The sequence below is a fragment of the Eleginops maclovinus genome, chromosome 2, assembly GCF_036324505.1.
Source record: "Eleginops maclovinus isolate JMC-PN-2008 ecotype Puerto Natales chromosome 2, JC_Emac_rtc_rv5, whole genome shotgun sequence".
Taxonomy (NCBI): Eukaryota; Metazoa; Chordata; class Actinopteri; order Perciformes; family Eleginopidae; genus Eleginops; species Eleginops maclovinus.
The window spans coordinates 18216398-18231830 of record NC_086350.1 but is presented as its reverse complement, the minus strand read 5'-3'; the positions used below and the strand labels follow the sequence as shown (position 1 = coordinate 18231830).

Sequence of the window (15433 nt, the reverse complement as noted above, 5' to 3'; positions counted from 1 at the left end):
CGTCCAGACTGAAATCTCAACAATTACATCTATTGCCAAGTTTAGTAGCCTATAGATTTCCATGTTAGCCTAAGCCAAATCACTGCGCCAAATTTGCCCGATAATTTTTTTTTGACTAAATATCTGCTAAAGCCAATGACAATGACCATCCGCCTCAGATGCTTTATGTTTATTTTTGATTAAAAAAGCAGAGTACTAAGCAGCAAGCAGTACCAAGCAAATGCTAGCATGCTAACACACGCATACACACTAAACTAAGGTGGTGAACATGGTAAAAAATCGTGAGCATGTCTCTTCTAACTGCCATGGCTGTCAAATATTGTTAGTTTTCTATCTTTTTCAAAAGGTTAGATGTTTGTAGAAATCCTGTGGAAATGGCCTTCATCAATGTTTTGTTTGTCATTTTAAAAACACACACAAGTTAAGGCAACTAGCAAACTGAAAGAGGAAAGGCAAAACAATAAATGAAAAGCAGTGACCAGGACGACCCAGGAGAACGTTTCAGAAAACGGCTCTGATCCATCTCTTTCCGCTGTCACCCTCCAGCTGTAGGCTACTGCTTTGACTAACAACCCAGATAAAATCCTTTAGAGGTATTTAAAGTTTTTGTGTCCATCATAGATGTAGGCCTACTCTGTGCTGTATGCTGACTAGCAGTGATGAAGGTGTTTCTCTTTAACATGCTTCCTATTGCAACTTATAACTCAGAAATAATTGAAAAGGGTGAAACGTTTCCAAACATGTTTCCCACAACTTAAGTTGGCATATTCAAAAAGATTTTTTCTTTCAACACGCAGTCCAGAACTCAAATATGTTTAATTAAATATCACATAAGACATACAACAAAAACATACAATTCGCACATTTAAAAATCGGAAACCCTTTTGTATTTGTTAAAAACAATGAATGAAATAATTAATTGATACTCAAAATAGATGATTCCTTTTCTGCTGACCATTTACGCTCTAAAGCTCTGTGTTCTCTAGCTGCTGTTTAATCAAAACCTTGAATGTTTCCCATATTCCAGATAACCAGCTGTTCCCCAAATGTATACGTTAGTTATATTCAAAAGCGGTAAATGTAGTTTACACAGGTTAGAAATATTGCCTCATGTAAGGCACAACACTGGAACACAGTGTGAGTTATAGTGTGTGTCTGTGTATGTGTAGGAGCGATTGCCAGCATGTGGTGCCAACACTTCTCAGAGAGATGAAGTGTCCAACAGCTAAGGTGCAAACGACAGAGGAGTCATTAACATAATGTTGTCACCAGAGATGTGTTTTATGACTGCCGTGACTCGCAATATTACATAAATTGCACTTTGATGACCATGTCATTGTTATAATAAAGATTTTAACATCTAGGGGAAGTGAAAGGACAAGCTGTAGACACAATAAGACCTAAAATAATAGACTTGGCGGTTTAATCTGGCCACTCTCAATGTTGTACCTGCCAAACGGTAATGTAATGAACGTGAAAATAACCCAAGTTTCGTGAGCTTGGAAAAGGTAATGGCTGCCATTTCCCCCAGCAGACCCATCCTTTTAGTCTTCAATTATAGTCCTTCAGAGCACTCTGTCATAGTGTAGCTCCTGAAATGTAAGGTTGCACTGGGAATAAAAAGCACTAGGTTAAAACTGTTGACAGGGTTATATCTTGAGTGTTAATTCCTGGCTACTCAAAGGGATTTGTCTCAAGAAAAAAATAAACTACATGTTATTTCAATCCATCTTTAAACTTTCTGCCTGAACATGAATACATGAATACCAGTCCCTCTTTTATATTACTGTTGTTTATGTTCTCTAAAGTGACAAACCCTTGATGCGTTAATTAAAACTTTCCTTTCCTGTCTCATTCTTTAGGCTGGGGCAGCCAGAGTTCAAAGGTCCACATCCACCACAGCACCTGGCTCCACTTTCCGGGTCACAACCTGCGCTGGCTCCTCACCTTTGTCCTGCTTTTTATCCTTGTCTGTGAGGTTGCAGAGGGCATTGTGTCTGATGGGTATGTTCGACACACTGAATAATCTAACCTACAAGTGTAACTGATGTTTTTGTCTTGATTTCCTGACACTGATGATTTGTGACTCTATAATATTTAGTATATATTAGCATTAGGCTATTCCAATTTGTATTTCTTAATTTCTTCAGTTTTACTCTTTATATTAACTTGTGGTGTATGTTTGATAAACAGACACAACCGACATTCAGATAATGAATCAAACTGCATTGTGCTGGTGTGTGACAGAGTATAGCTGACTCATGAGGATAATTAATCAAAGACTATTTTATACACCTGAAATGACAGGTGAATGCGATTAACTTTTTAGGCCTATTATTTATCAGCTTCATCTGGTAACAACAATTACTCAATATTGATTCACTAGAGAAGCTTTTTTGATATATAGAATATAAAATATGTATACAGCGGTTTTCCAACCATATTCTTTAATAAATGGATATCTGCTACTGTACTTGTTTGTGATAATTAGTCACCTGGTTCTATTTTATCTTATATTTAATCCAAAGATAACTAGTCTAGCGATAGTGAAATGCACTTTCTCTGAAACGTTTGTGTTGCAATTGTTGTTGAAGATAGCCCCACTATTATGTTACAGTGTTGTAGCCTAGGGCTGAAGCTAACCCTGATGACTCGTGTCTTAAATGATAAAATGACTACCAAAATGAACAACAACCTGTGTTAATATACTGCACAAATCAGTGGGTGGTATTGCTAATTCAAGCTAATTAGCAATATCCAATTTTGACTAATTTAAGGTGCTTTTCTAAATTCAGCCATAAAGCATGTGCCAATTAAACGTTGTGTCTGTATTTCTAATATGTCCAATCTTATTATATTATATTTTTATAATCAGCCACATATTAATAATGTTTTGACTGAGTAAATGTCTTTTGAAGTTGATGCACTGGGACACGCATGGCTCTTTCTCTGTAAACCACTGTGTTGTTATTCATTACCTGTGATCATTTTTCTTTCTTTCTGCATACTGTTTTTTCCTAACATAATGAGTCTTTTTCAAACAAGGTCAAGTAAGAACTTACCTACTAATTTCAACCATTTCTGCAGACTGGAGACAAGTGTCTGCCTCTTCATCGGGCTATTCACACTGACTTCAATGCTGTGCTGAAGAGCCCTTCACATTTGTGTCAGTCATCTTGTACTAATGCTAAGATTGTCTTTGACTATCTGATTTTCATTTGCAGATTCAGCCAATCCCTCCATCTTCATCTGTACATGCCTGCAGCTCTGGCCTTCATGGCTGGCATCACCTCTATTATCTACTACCATAACATCGAGACCTCCAACTTCCCCAAACTACTATTAGGTACAGTATTTTTTAATTCAACTATCCTTTGTTTAGTATTCATTACATGTTGTTTTATTGTTATGCTTTGCTCCCCCTTTTACTCATATCTTGTCTTTTGCTCTTGGTGTTAAGTTAGCTCTGAACCAAAGCTAGGGTTTCAAACAAAAGCCCTGAGTAAAAAATCTATTATTTGTGTGTGAGGGATCAAGGCTTTTTGACTCAATCCAACTTTTAAATAAAAAAGTGCTAATTCACTTCCGGCTTGTCAAATACAGCAGCTTGGTGACCTATGACACTCTACGTTGCCTCAAATGTAATTTTTGCATAAAACTGTCAATTACTTACATTTAGTATACTTGCATACATTTTTCAAAAGATACAAGATTCAAAGGCTTTATTGTCATATGCACAGTAGCTACAGTGTAGAAACAGCAATTAAAATCTTAAGTCCCAAGCTCCTCCAACAATGCAACGTAACATAGGACATAAAACAATGAGACAAAAAATAAAAAATGAATAGTAAATAACTTTAATTTAAAACATATTTATTTGAACCCAAACCTACAGTAGTTGTTGCCTAAACCTAACCCAGGAGTAACGCAACACACTCAACTTACATAATGTCTTTAATTTACGTCACTTAAATAATGCAACGTTGGACTACTCAGTGTTGAGGAAAATATTTAACATGGATTAAAAATAGGCCGTCCAGCAGCAACAAAGCATTTGGTCAAAATCCCCCAAGCCACCCAATAAAATATACAGCTTTTCAACAATAGCAACAGTAATAGAAACAAGAAAGTAAAACAAATAGAGCATGTCGAGTAAAACAAAGTGGTGTCATCATTAGTTAAAAGCTTTAATAAAAAGGTGAGTTTTAAGATTTAAAAGATATCACTGATTCTGCGAGCCTCCGGTTATTGCTTTTACCCAGTTTATCACTCTACTCCTATAGTCAACGTTCAGGCACGCAACCTCGGGGAGCCAGTGTCTCCGTCGTCAGCGTTCGGGCATGCAACCTCGATGGCAATTTGAGAATAGTTTTTTCTAGAACTATATAAATATTTGGGCTTTGCCAGAGATCTTTAGAATTGGTTAGGCAGGAGCTGAGTGACTTTGTTGCTGCAGCAAATGTCTTTGTCAATTCTCCGTCCATAACTTCAAATAAACCTTCAGTGTTCGCCATCAAGTTCGAGCTCTCCTTTGTTCTCATTGTGTTTCGAGTCCTTGCTCCAGAAGTTTCCTTTACACTCTGCACTTTGAAAACAAATGCCAATATTGTACCCAATGCGTCAAAAAGTGACTGCGGATGGCCCTGACTTAGCGCTCGTACTAAAAGGGATGACTTGGGAGTGAGAATGTCTTGACTATGAAATTGACTTTAGGCACTTCTTTCACCTCAGAGTTAACAACAGAAAATTACTTGAAATTACATATCTCTTCACAATTATAATCTGAGTCAGTGCAACCATTTACAGATAAGTAGTTCATAACATTCAGCTAGGGTCGATAATATTTGAAGAAAAAAAATATCCATTGTAATAGCACTGCTCTGGGCGGATATTAATTATCCCTCTTTATTAGGATGATTTGTTTTAGGTGAAAGGTTTCTGTGCTTTTTTACAATAATTAATTCCTCACTATCCGTTATGACGAGTAAAAATTAATACACTTTTATGAAGTATCCCCATAGCAATGGTTAGGTTAATTAGGACATACTGTGTCTTGGTTCAGATTTCACATGCATATACCTTTGTCTGTTACTTTTTGTCCCGTGTTTGCTTCTGTAATGATCCCTGCAGTGCTGCTCTAAGACTTGCCCTCGACACGTATCATTAACTCTTCTGTGTTCAGCTTTTGTGGTTTTATTCGCTGCTCTCATCGCTACTCTCATCATCTCGTTGCTGGGCCGCCTTTGGCTTTTAAGGTTTCTTATCATAGATAAACCCTGTGTTATATTATTACACAAACAGAAATGAAACTTCAACATCGCAACTCATTGATTGCTGCCACTGACTGACACGCTGCCACTATTGTTTGGGTATGTCTTGTAATAAAGAATATTATATTACTTGCTCTTTAGTGGATTAAATGCGATTGCCTTAAAATTGGACACATTGCTCAGATAAAAGGCAAGTTTGTATAATTTATAACACCTTTCAACCCAAGGCAATTAAAAAATGAAAAACATTAGGAGCATTATGATATAGCATAGGGAAAACACATTATAAGATGGCCTTTAACAACATTATTAAAAAGTAGAGAGAATAAAATAACACAGGCATAAAATACATGAATAAGAGTTACAGTCCAGTGTAATATATGAATAGTTCAGTTAAAAGCAGCGGCAAAAAGAAAAGTCTTCAGCCTGGATTTAAAAGTAGTAAGAGTTGCAGCAGACCTTCAGGTTTCTGGGAGTTTATTCCAGATATTTGAAGCATAATAACTAAACGCTGCTTCTAAATGTTTAGTTCTGACTATGGGGACGGAAAGCAGACCCATCCCAAAAGACAAAAACAAGAACTGAAATGATGCTTACACAGAAAACATCACTCAAAAAACATCAATTGAACCATGTCTATATATAATTTATGAAAAGTAACACACAGATTTTAACAAGTGTGTCAAATATATAACTCAAATCCAGTTTCAAACAAACTGATAAGACATGATTTACCCACCTGCAGTTGATTTATTTATGTTTTTGGCTCGTCCAGTCATGTGCTTTCCTGCTTTGATCCCTGCTAATTCTCCTCAGCCCTGCTGATCTACTGGGTGCTGGCTTTCATCATGAAGATCATCAAGTTTGCCAAGTACACCGAGCATGGCATCGGCCCCAGGCAGCTACGCTACTGTATCACCGGACTGCTAATGCTGCTGTATGGACTCCTATTAGCTGTGGAGGTCAATGTCATCCTTGGAAGGGTGAGTGTGTGTGTGTGTGTGTGTGTGTGTGTGTGTGTGTGTGTGTGTGTGTGTGTGTGTGTGTGTGTGTGTGTGTGTGTGTGTGTGTGTGTGTGTGTGTGTGTGTGTGTGTGTGTGTGTGTGTGTGTGTGTGTGTGTGTGTGAATGTGTCCTGAATGAAAGCTTCATTCAACTTTCTTTTTAATCGGACATTCTAATGTCTTCAATAGCCAGTGATCAGTATAGCTTCCCAGGATGAGATAAACCTTTGTTAGATGCAATGCTGCTACATTTAAATTTTCACCAATGTTGTTTGGACAGTTATGAATGAATAAATGGTGCAACTAAAAGTGAAGGAGACATGAGTTACTGTACCTAAATATATGGCAATACATCTGATTTCCGAGCTATTTTCCGACAGCCCAACATGCTTTGAGCATTGCTTTGAAAACATACATTTTTCAAAGAAGGCAAGAAAATAAAGCCCATCTGAAAAGGAAGGACAGAATCTGAAAAAATAATTTATTTTAAAGCATGAAGGCCAGATCCCTTTATGAAACTAACAATAACAGCCTCAGATTGCCATCTGGCTCGTACACTGTTTAAAAGTGTGCCAGTGTCTGGAATGTGATCAGCAATATCTATAAAACTGATTTTGAGAGCAACGGCTACTAAAGGTGTTTCTTGTGATGTTTCTGTTTGTATTTTATTGATTTCACAACACACAGATCGTGGTCTTACCTTTTCATTAGACATTTTCTGTCATCCAACCCTTTCTGAACACCAGTGAGAAAAATGTCAGACTCGTGTACACTTTTTCCCCTGGACAATTTTGAATGTGTTTGACTCTGTTAACCTCTGCACTGAGCACACCGCGGTTATTGAATCTCACTCCTCTGGGTGAACAGCAGAGGAAGAGATTCTCTCATCATGCCCTGCACCATAGCTTTTTCGGTAATTTTAAACAATCTCTTTTTGTATGAATTAAATGTTTTAAATAATCAAAGTTTTTTCTTTGTGAATTAATTGATAGAATGATCAATAATCCAATCTTGAATTTAGTCTTCAATCCCTTAATATTGCTAATCCCCAAAATCTGATTTATTCATACACTACAAAACGGAATTCTGTAAAAACATTATTATTATTGATCTTAAACCAATTCAAACACAACCATGTTAACAGAATATCGTGGAACCTTTGGTATAATGAAATAAATGTTTATAAATAATAACTGGACGTATTCAGTGCTAAAAGGTCGCTGACATACAATACTGTATCTACCATAAGGCTCAAAAACATGCATCAGCTCTGTTGTGTGCACCACATCTATTATTCTCCGTGTCTTCTATTCTGTTTAGCCTAATTGTTATAAAAGAACAACATATAAAAAGGTTTGCCAAGATTTGGCAATTGCCATAGTGACATCAGACAACCTGTCCGTAATAGAGACTTTTATTTATTTCAGCGGTATAATTAATCCCACTAAAAAGTGTGTGTGTTGAGCCATCATGTGGTTTATGTTGCAGCTTCTATATGCAGAACAGAGATAATTGTAATGATTAATTCCTCATGCCAGTGAGGAGCTAATGTTATATTTGATTGAAGGTGTAGCGGCAAAACTCCCTAGGAGTTATGCCGCTGAGAGGCTAAAACTTGCTCTCCGCTGTGACACGTTCCATAAAAAGACTCGTAGTTGGTGTTCATGTTGTTTACTGAAGACACAAAATCAAGTATGGACCACACGGTCAACAGAAAGTGTCGGAGCAATTCCCCCTCTCCTCTTTGTCATACACAAAATCGGCATCCAACAGGTATAGCAATAATTGCCGGAAGTGATAACCAATAAGAATTAAACATGGTGTAAACGGAAATGAAGACAATCATAGAAATAATAAGCAATGGCAAACAAGCATTTGGCTCCTACAGACGGTCTAATCAGCGGCCACATCTTACCCATGTTGCAGTTTCCTGCATAGGACACAGTGAGTCTAACAGTCAAACTTGTCTTTCTTTCCTTCCTTTTCATTTCTCACAGCGCTACATGTGTTACGCTGACCCCACAGAGGTGAAGCCCCCCGAGGACCTCCAGGACCTAGGTGTTCGTTTCCTGCAGCCCTTTGTGAACCTGTTGTCCAAAGCCACTTACTGGTGGATGAACACCTTCATTACAGCTGCTCACAGACGACCCATCGACCTCAAGGTCATCGGCAAACTGCCCATCGCCATGAGGGCTCTCACCAACTACATAAAGCTACGCAAGGCCTTCGAGGACCAGAAGGTGAGTGCCCCGGCCGAATGGTGCGTGATTCTTCTTTTTAGAAAGGGTGCTGTGTAGTGCTGTAATCTATTAAGCCCAATGACCAGGGCGAAAAGGCAGCCAATTTAAGATTGCCTTAAGATCTTTCTAAATGTCGTTGAATTTTTTGACGTCAGATCTGAGGCTTTGCAACTGAAATCAAAAGCTATTTGTTGCGTCATTGGTGCTGAATAAATAGTAGTAGATGTATCATGCTGTAATACATATTGCAACAGAAAGTAAAACAATATGTTGGAAAAAACGGGATTAAGGGAGTATTCATATTTGGGTTTTTCTCTATGGCTTTTAGATTTTAGTCCAAAACAAAACGTAAAAGCATTTTAGAAACAAAGAGCAAAGCAAACGTCTGCATGTGAAGTATTCTTCGCTGTCTGACGATAGCAAACTGCTGAATGTGGTGATTATCATCAAGGGATCAACTTGGATTTTCCATTCGCAAACAAACAAAGGATATAAAGATTTACGTAAGAAATTGTGCTCTGAGTGCAGCTCCTCATGGCCCACCTTGTCCTTATTTAGATTCTATTGATTAGTTTAGCTGTAATTTTGTGTTTGTAATGTTGGATTGCTGTCTCTGTGTCAGTCTGAAATGTGCACAAACTGATCTGGGAAATTACAAAGTAGCAGCTGTTTAAAAAGACATTGAGTTCTGTCCTGTGATGACTCAGCGCTGAACTGGGACTAATAAACTGTCGTCAGACGTCACAGAGAAGAAGAGTGGAGAGATTGTATCACGTCCCTGGGCCTTTAAGGCTTTCTTTTCACATACACAAGACATGCAGCTTAGTTAAAATGTCCACTTTAAATGATCACACTGTCTTTAATATACTTCTGAATCTCATCAATTGCATGCTGGGAAACGTACCCCCTTCAACTCTTAGCTGGTATGGACAATGGGTGGATGGATGCTTTACTATACAAAGACAACAGCATTTTTGTTCTTTAATGAAATGAAAAGTAAATGAAACCTCAGTCCCTTTAGATAAAATCCATGCAGTGCTACACATTATTTTAAATGTGTTCTCTTTATCCTCATAGCTTTCATGCATGTATCTATTGATGCATGATAAATGTATTAGCTGCTGCTTTTAAAATTAAACAATGCCTCCTCCTGTATGGGCATGAAATATTAACATATTTTAGTCTCTTCTCTTATTTTTGCAAAAATACTGAATCTGCAATTCAGCTGTTTGAATTCATGGATAGCGTAATTATGTTTCGGAGAGGCAGACAAAACAGCTTCTATCTTTTTCCACACAGTGTTCTTTCAGTTTTATTAAATCATTCCAAACTGGGGAAGTTTTCTCATTACATATTATTTAGCTTTGATTCTTGACTCTCTTTCGGTCTCTCTTTCGGAGCACGTGTCAGGGGATGGAGGTGAAGGGCCTCTTGTACAGGGTCACTGTTTTCCAGTGTTATGAAGGTCACAGAGATTCATCACTGCTGCATGTGCGTCCGGTGTGAACGCAACCCCACTTACTTCCGCCAGGAACAAGGATGAGAGAGATTTAGAGATCCCAGTGGAGAGGTGGTGGTGGGGTGGGGGGTGGATTAAAGGGGAGCATGGAGGCGGCGGGTCATTCCCATTCCACTGTGAACGTGATGACATCCCGACCCTTGCGGGGGTGAAAGAACTGCATGGGAAGCTAGTTTCACTTTGTGTGTGTGAAAATGAAATGTCCTCCTTCCTTTTTGTCTGAACCCAAGGTGGAAAGGAATCGTGTGTGTGTGTGTGTGTATGTGTCTGTGTGTGTGTTTGTGTGTGCGTGTTTGTTTATGTGACGTGCACAGTGACCCATTTTCCATATGAGTTCAAATGGAAATAAAGATACACATGATAACCGTCACGTCTGTTCTCACAGTTCTGTAAATGACCTAGTCTCACACTCACACACACAAACACACACACACACACACACACACACACACACACACACACACACACACACACACACACACACACACACACACACACACACACACACACACACACACACACACACACACAGTGAAGATGTGGGAGTGTTTACTGCACTGCGACAGTCCAGATGTTTTCCTCTCATCATTGCAAACTGACTCGCTCAAGCTGTTGTGTTGTTTTTTAAAGTAATATCACTTTTGACATTATAAGTGAAAATAAATTACAATAAGTAGCTCTTCCAGTCTGCCTAGAATATTCTTTGATGAGCATTTCTTATAGTTATAGAGCAGATAAAGTAGGTGGTCTGAGCTCTACTGTGAATCTATAGTAATAACCAGTCAGTGAAGTAGCAGTCTCAGTAGTGGGGAGGATGGATGACCCGAACTTGACCTCATTTTGCGGGTTTCTGTTGCAGTGGTGGAGCAACACCTAGGGCAAAAGTATAATTTCAGCTTTTATGATCAAGAAATTACTTGCTATTGCTCTGTTAGTAGCCTGTTTTGTCAAAACGATTCTTTTCCTTTTGTTTTACTGCCAGTATATCTCCACAGAGAAATGGCTGTCTTCAATGTTTGGTGCAGGAAGAGAAATAACAAACCCAATTACTCATAGCTTCACCAACATCTTTCTACATTGCACCAAAGAAACAACGTGAATGTTCTGAGAGTTAAGGATTTAATGTGTAAGTTTAGTTCTGAGAATCCTTGAAAGTAGATGTATGTCACTCAGTCACCGCCTATAGCTGCCTTCAGCAAATGACAGAAGAGCCCAATGTGGTTAATTATCCTCAACGTATTCCACTTCCATTTTCTCTTCCCTCAGAAGCCCCAGGGCTCAGCCATCCAGGGTCCAAAGTTGATCTGGCAGGCCTTGAGGAAAGCGTTTGGCAGACCTCTCATCCTCAGCATTACATTTCGCTTCATGGCCGACCTGTTGGGCTTCGCCGGCCCTCTCTGCATCTCTGGCATCGTGCACCATATCAGCAAGGACAACCGCACCATTCAGCCGCCGGTGAGGGGTCAACTACTCTGCCATGCTCATGATAGGGTAGCACAACACAACACAACACAACACAACTTGTATAACTTTGTAAACAAGCTGCTGAATTTGTTTCTCATTCAAGTTTTAGTTTGCAACAGACAAACACAGCTTCAGCAGACATGGCAGACTCACTACATGGCTTCCTCCTGCCTGTTAAAGGTCACTACGAACATTTGATGAGATATTTATAATGCCTCTCCCTCTCAGGTGCACCTGACCCATTGGTGTACTAATTTATATCTTGTCAAATATTAATGAGACTTATTGCTGCTGAAGCTGTCTCGGTTTCTTAGATACCACACTAGGGCGGACTGCCTTATCAGACAACCACAGACATCTTTCTGTAAAAATGATTCCTGTTGTTATTGTATGAAAGTCACATCCATTCAAGCCAGTGGAATTGAAAACGGTAATTGAAAAATGGAAAAAAGACTTGCCAGGCACTCAGGGTAAATGCCCCAGACAGCGTGTCAGTTTGGAGAAATACTGATAATAGGCCTGTTTCTGAAATACTCACAATTTAAACCAACAAGGGTTCCAGGATAGTTTTTCGGGGTCTTAAAGAGAGAGTCAAACTAGGAGTGGGAGGAGAGAGACAGCAGCTAAAGGATGGGTGGATGTGAAGATCAGGCACATATCTAATTAATAATTTGTAATCCCTCCTGAGTGAATGCTATCTATCTGGTTAATTAATTTCTTTGGAAGAGATACTTTATCCGTCTCTTGTAACTTAGCCATGTTTTTATTTGACTTCCAGCTCTCACAACACATATCTCTGAGGGCTCCACTTCATTTCAGTTTGAGTGCAATGTTTTAGCCCACTGTGAAAAGAAAATTAGACATTTTAAATTGTCATCTTTACTTCTGAAGTGCACAGGAACTATTTTAGTTGAAAGTCATCACTGACAGTGTCAATACAATCCTGCAGAGTTCAGCACATGTGATTGACCTTGCAGCAATCCCTTCCTGACAAACAATGATAAACTGGTCGATATCACTATCTTCCCCTCCCCGTTCCTCTCTGTGCTTGCAGACAAGTTTGCTGGGTATCTATTTCATTTCCTCCAAAGAGTTTCTGGAGAATGCATATGTGCTGGCTGTGCTGCTCTTCTTCGCCCTGCTCCTGCAGAGGACGTTCCTCCAGGCCTCCTACTATGTGGCCATTGAAACAGGCATCAACCTACGCGGGGCCATTCAGGTAGAGGAAGTTCTTCATTTAATTTATAACTGCCCAAAACAGAGTATTCTCGTCTACTGTTTGTCCACATCATTTTTATTGTAGTTGTCCTTTCCCCAGACAAAAATCTACAACAAGATCATGCGTCTGTGCACCTCCAACATGTCCATGGGAGAATTAACCGTTGCTCAAATCTGTAACCTGGTGGCCATAGATACCAACCAGCTCATGTGGTTCTTCTTCCTCTGTCCTAACCTGTGGGCCATGCCTGTGCAGGTGAGAAACATATTTGTCTCCTGCTTTAAAAAATGGCTTTTTGAACCTCCTATGTGTTTTCTGTGTTTGATTAGGCATGTATCAGCTTTGTGTGCGTTATAAATCACTCGCCATATATTACGTTAGCTCAGTTTGAATCATTTTCTCCATTAAGCTGTTTTTGCATTGCTCTTGCACTTTTTTGCTCTGTGTTAAAATCTTCAAAGGTGTTTGCTACACTAAATTTGTTTGTACCTTTAATTGTTCAAAATGTTTGTTATTGAAAATGAGCTCTGCATATCGTCTGTTCTCATAAGGCTTTTAGTATAGGGCAAAGCTTGCTTAACAATCTTGTGGGAAATAAATGATTGTGTATAGAGATATGAAGGCTGGGAATAAAAGCCAGGTGTTACAGCCGCTGTGAGATTTAGAAAAGATTGCATGCCTGTGACCTTCAGGCTTTGCACAGTTTTCTTATAGGTGGGTTTTGGAATTTGTGACACCAAGTTCTGTATAATCAATATTGTCCTCAGGAGAAATCAAAGTCGGAACCGATCAGGAAAATACTCTTTGAGCAAAGTCAGTTAGTTTCTCAAGGAAATCCAGTGTCCTTGGAAACCTGTGGGATGTACTACTGTTTCCCCCCTATATAACATGCAGCTGCAGCATATTGTCCATGTTTTTACATACACAGTGCTATGCCGGTGGAGGTGCATAGCAATCAAAGCTGTAGGCAAGCAGAAAAAGCTTTCACAACTCAGAAAGACAACAAAAGCTGTGGTTGAAGAGCGAAAAAGATGACATGTCAAAGAACACTGATCAGTTATTATTTTAGCACTCGTACAATGGTTTCGCTCGCTGCAAAATGAAAAAGTCTATCAAAATCGAGTGTTCTCATTCTTTATTGAAGTAATATAACATTGATTCTCTTCTGTTTTGTCTGACATTTCTTCTGGCTTATGTTGGCAGCACATGCTGGGTTTGGAGATATTATCCTCTTATCTCTTTGTAGCAAGAAGCACTGAGTCTGCAGAGACTTGGTTCTCCCTTCCACCAAAAACCTTAAAACGGTTTATTATTTCAGAATACCAGTAAGATGTCAAAAACGATACACAAGGAATAATCCTGGGCCCTGAAACACAACTTGCATAGTATTTGTTAATAAAGAATACAAATACAGATTCATTAATCCTACTGACATCAATACTTATGGACATTTTAGTTTGCCTGATGAACTATCTCCATTTCAATGATTTATGAAGACAGGTGAAAGTCAAAATATACAGTATATGTATATATATATATATACTGTATATATATATATAATATATATATATATATATATATACATACAGTATATACTGTATATTTCTACTATGTTTATGTATTTGTATATGTATATATGGTTATATACTGTAGAGGTGTCACCACCATCAGCTTGGAAAACATCCAATTTGACACGTCTCTGGTTAGCTATGGTTTCTTACGGTTTGTGAAGTCTGCTTCTTTCTTTTGTTACATTTCAATGTTCACTTCAAATCTGTGTCAATTTAGGTATTTCCAAAACAATATATCCCATTAGCTGTCTATTTTAATGCCTAGATAATAAACACTTTTATGGTACTTGCTCATCTGGGCAACTGAAACTGTCAGCATAAATATAAGAATGTTTCATTTATCAACAAACACCTTAGGCAATAAACTGACTGCGAACTCTTCCCCTCAGTAGCAGTATAACATTAAGTTGCATTAGTATTCTCCATCTGTACCTGCCTGTCGGCCCCAAACTGTGAATAAATCCAATGTGCTCTATTCTTACTGCCTTCTGCCATGATGGGCTTTGGTAGTATGCAATTGATCTCAGAGATGTCAGGCAATTCTACTAATGCCAGGAAACTGAAGCAGCTAAATGGAATTCAGCCTTTATCCATTTTTCATTTCAAACGTCCCCAGTGAAAAATAATACGAAAGGCATAAGCAGGTGCCATTGTCATTTATGTGACTTGCTGATTTTAATCTATAAAAGCAACTGTTCTGTATTAGTGAAATCAGTAAATACCTTGTTTTAGATTTTGCACAGTAGATATTATGATTTATCATAGAAGAAGCACAAGTAAACACCTTTCATGTCTCAGTGTCGCAGTGAGCCTTGTCATTGAGCCAGTCTGCACATTACCAGGATCTGGGAACATGCTCACCAAATGCTGTTGTTTCTTTAAATGATCTGTTCCATCTGTGCTTTTCCTGCCATGACAAGCCAACATTTTTGCTGTGAAAAAGATATTTTGTGTATCAAAGGCTCGGTAGATGTGAGCTGCCGGCTTATTTAGCTCATGTGTTGTGTTAATTGTGTCCAATTTCCAAAGTCTGTCACGCTTTAATGATCAGATGAATCGGAAGTTGCTGGAGAAAAATATGATATATACAGGGTTTAAACATGCTTTTTGGAATAGCTTTTCAGTAACAAACAACTTGAAAAGTGAT

General features: G+C 38.6%; 1 protein-coding gene across 2 annotated transcripts in view; it reads left to right on the top strand.

The window, feature by feature from the left end:
* The window catches only part of abcc8 (ATP-binding cassette, sub-family C (CFTR/MRP), member 8), a 51373-nt gene that overhangs the window by 3589 nt on the left and 32351 nt on the right, over positions 1–15433 (top strand). For both annotated transcript variants that reach the window (XR_010165162.1, XM_063876509.1), the window contains exons 3-9: positions 1863–2004; positions 3225–3346; positions 6087–6253; positions 8271–8513; positions 11299–11487; positions 12551–12715; positions 12815–12970. Coding sequence is in view for 1 of the 2 variants with exons in the window: in XM_063876509.1 (XP_063732579.1) it covers positions 1863–2004; positions 3225–3346; positions 6087–6253; positions 8271–8513; positions 11299–11487; positions 12551–12715; positions 12815–12970 (1184 nt within the window). In the remaining variant the exon portion in view is untranslated. The remainder of the gene's footprint in view (positions 1–1862; positions 2005–3224; positions 3347–6086; positions 6254–8270; positions 8514–11298; positions 11488–12550; positions 12716–12814; positions 12971–15433) is intronic.